At 34.7% G+C, this 1,882-nt stretch overlaps 1 protein-coding gene across 1 annotated transcript in view; it reads left to right on the forward strand.

The window, feature by feature from the left end:
* Positions 1-1,169: 1,169 nt before the first annotated feature.
* The window catches only part of LOC138055574 (uncharacterized), a 1,191-nt gene continuing 478 nt past the window's right edge, over positions 1,170-1,882 (forward strand). The window contains exon 1 of the mRNA XM_068901478.1: positions 1,170-1,882. This exon is cut by the window's right edge and continues 478 nt beyond it. Within this exon, the coding sequence (XP_068757579.1) occupies positions 1,170-1,882 (713 nt within the window).

A 1,882-nucleotide genomic window follows, 5' to 3' on the forward strand; every position in this document is an offset into this window, starting at 1 on the left:
TCAGATGAGGATTTGAAGAAACGTTTAGATTTGAAGAGAGGGGAGTATTGTTTTTTTGATATCGAAACTATGAAGGTTTATGATGAGGAGAATGATAGACATGTCTTGGTTCCTAATTTAATTGTTTTTCAGTTCGAGAATGGTGAAGAAAGAGTGTTTGTTGGGGAGAATTGTATGGAGGATTTTACCGATTTTTTGGGGAGGAAAGTTTAGTCTCTTCTGGGAAATATTATACTCTGATAGGACACAACACTGCTCGTTTTGATAGTTTTTACTTGTTACAACAAATTTGTGATGTTAGTTGTAAGGACCCGAATATTTTCTTTGATGGGAAAGTACCATTACGAATATGTTTTTCTTCTAGATTTCAAGTAATCGATAGTTATAGATTTTTTCAATGCAGTCTGGATAAGTTACCAAAAACTTTTAATTTACCTGTAAAGAAAGGGATGTTTCCTCACGAATTTAACGTACCAGAAAATCAGAATTATGTGGGGGTTATTCCACCTTCACGTTTTTTCGGTACAAAGTTTATGAAAAAGGAGAAGTTTGAGGAGTTTGAAGAATGGTATCTCGAATGGGGGAGAAAGTATCTTAATGAGGAAATCGGTGATTGGGATTTTCAGAAAGAATTACTCGATTATTGTAGAGATGACGTGAATGTTTTGAGATTAAGTTGGTTGATTCTTTGGAAAGCCATGTATGAGATTACCGGTTTTCACATAGGTATTGAGAACTGCACTGCAGCAAGTTTCACAAATATGGTGTGGAGAAGTACTATTCCACCATTTAAGATAGGGTTAATACCTAAAAACAATTATTGTAAGAATCACACTCAATCTAAAAATGCGAAGACGTGGTTAATTTATCAGGATTTGTTATTTTATGCAGGGGAATTAGAGTATTCGGGAAAAGGTAATGGGGAACGATCAATTAAAGTTGGAGAAAAAATGGTAAGGGTGGATGGGTATCATGAAGAATCTAACGATGTTCTAGAGTTTTTGGGTTGTAATGTTCATGGGTGTAACAAGTGTTATTCTAATGATTATGTTTCTTTTTTTACTGGGAAAAAAATGATATTGACTCGAATGGAGACACAAGACAGAATTGCAAGATAAAAAAATGAAGGGTACAATGTTCATTACATTTGGGAATGTGAATGGAATAAGATGATGAAAAATGATGCAGAAGTAAGAGATCATTTAGAAATGATAGATCCTTACTTAACTGATTTGAGAGCGCCCATCAACCCTCGTGAAGCACTTTTTGGGGGGAGAACTGAAGCAATTTGTTTCTTTAAGGAGTGTGATCTGACAAGAGAATGTATTAAGGCTGACGATTTTACTTCTCTTTACCCTAGTGTAATGAAAAAAGAGAAGTTTCCTATGGGTCATCCAGTTATTATTAGAGGACATCCTAATGAATTCGATTATTCAGTAGATAAATATTTTGGTGTTATGAGATGTCGAGTTTTACCTCCTGACGATTTATTTCATCCTGTTTTACCGAAAAGATTTGAAACAGAGGGTGGGGGTGAGAAATTAATTTTTTCTCTTTGTGGTAAATGTGCAAGAGAACAGAATTTTACTTCTATTTGTTCTCATTCTAGAGATGAGAGATCAATTGAGGCTGTTTGGGTGACTGTAGAAGTTTATAAAGCTGTTAGGATGGGATATGAAATCTTAGAAATTTTTGAAGTTTGGGATTATTGGGGGAGTGAAAAAGGGTTGTTCGCTCCTTTTGTTGATAAGTTTTTGAAGGTGAAACAAGAGAATTCGGGTTGGCCGCGAAATTGTGAGAGTGAAGAAGACAAACAAAATTATATTGAAAGATATGAAGAACATGAGGGGATAAAGTTAGAATATGATAAGATCAAGAAGGA

Source organism: Montipora capricornis, chromosome 7 (genome assembly GCF_036669925.1).
Source record: "Montipora capricornis isolate CH-2021 chromosome 7, ASM3666992v2, whole genome shotgun sequence".
Taxonomy (NCBI): domain Eukaryota; kingdom Metazoa; phylum Cnidaria; class Anthozoa; order Scleractinia; family Acroporidae; genus Montipora; species Montipora capricornis.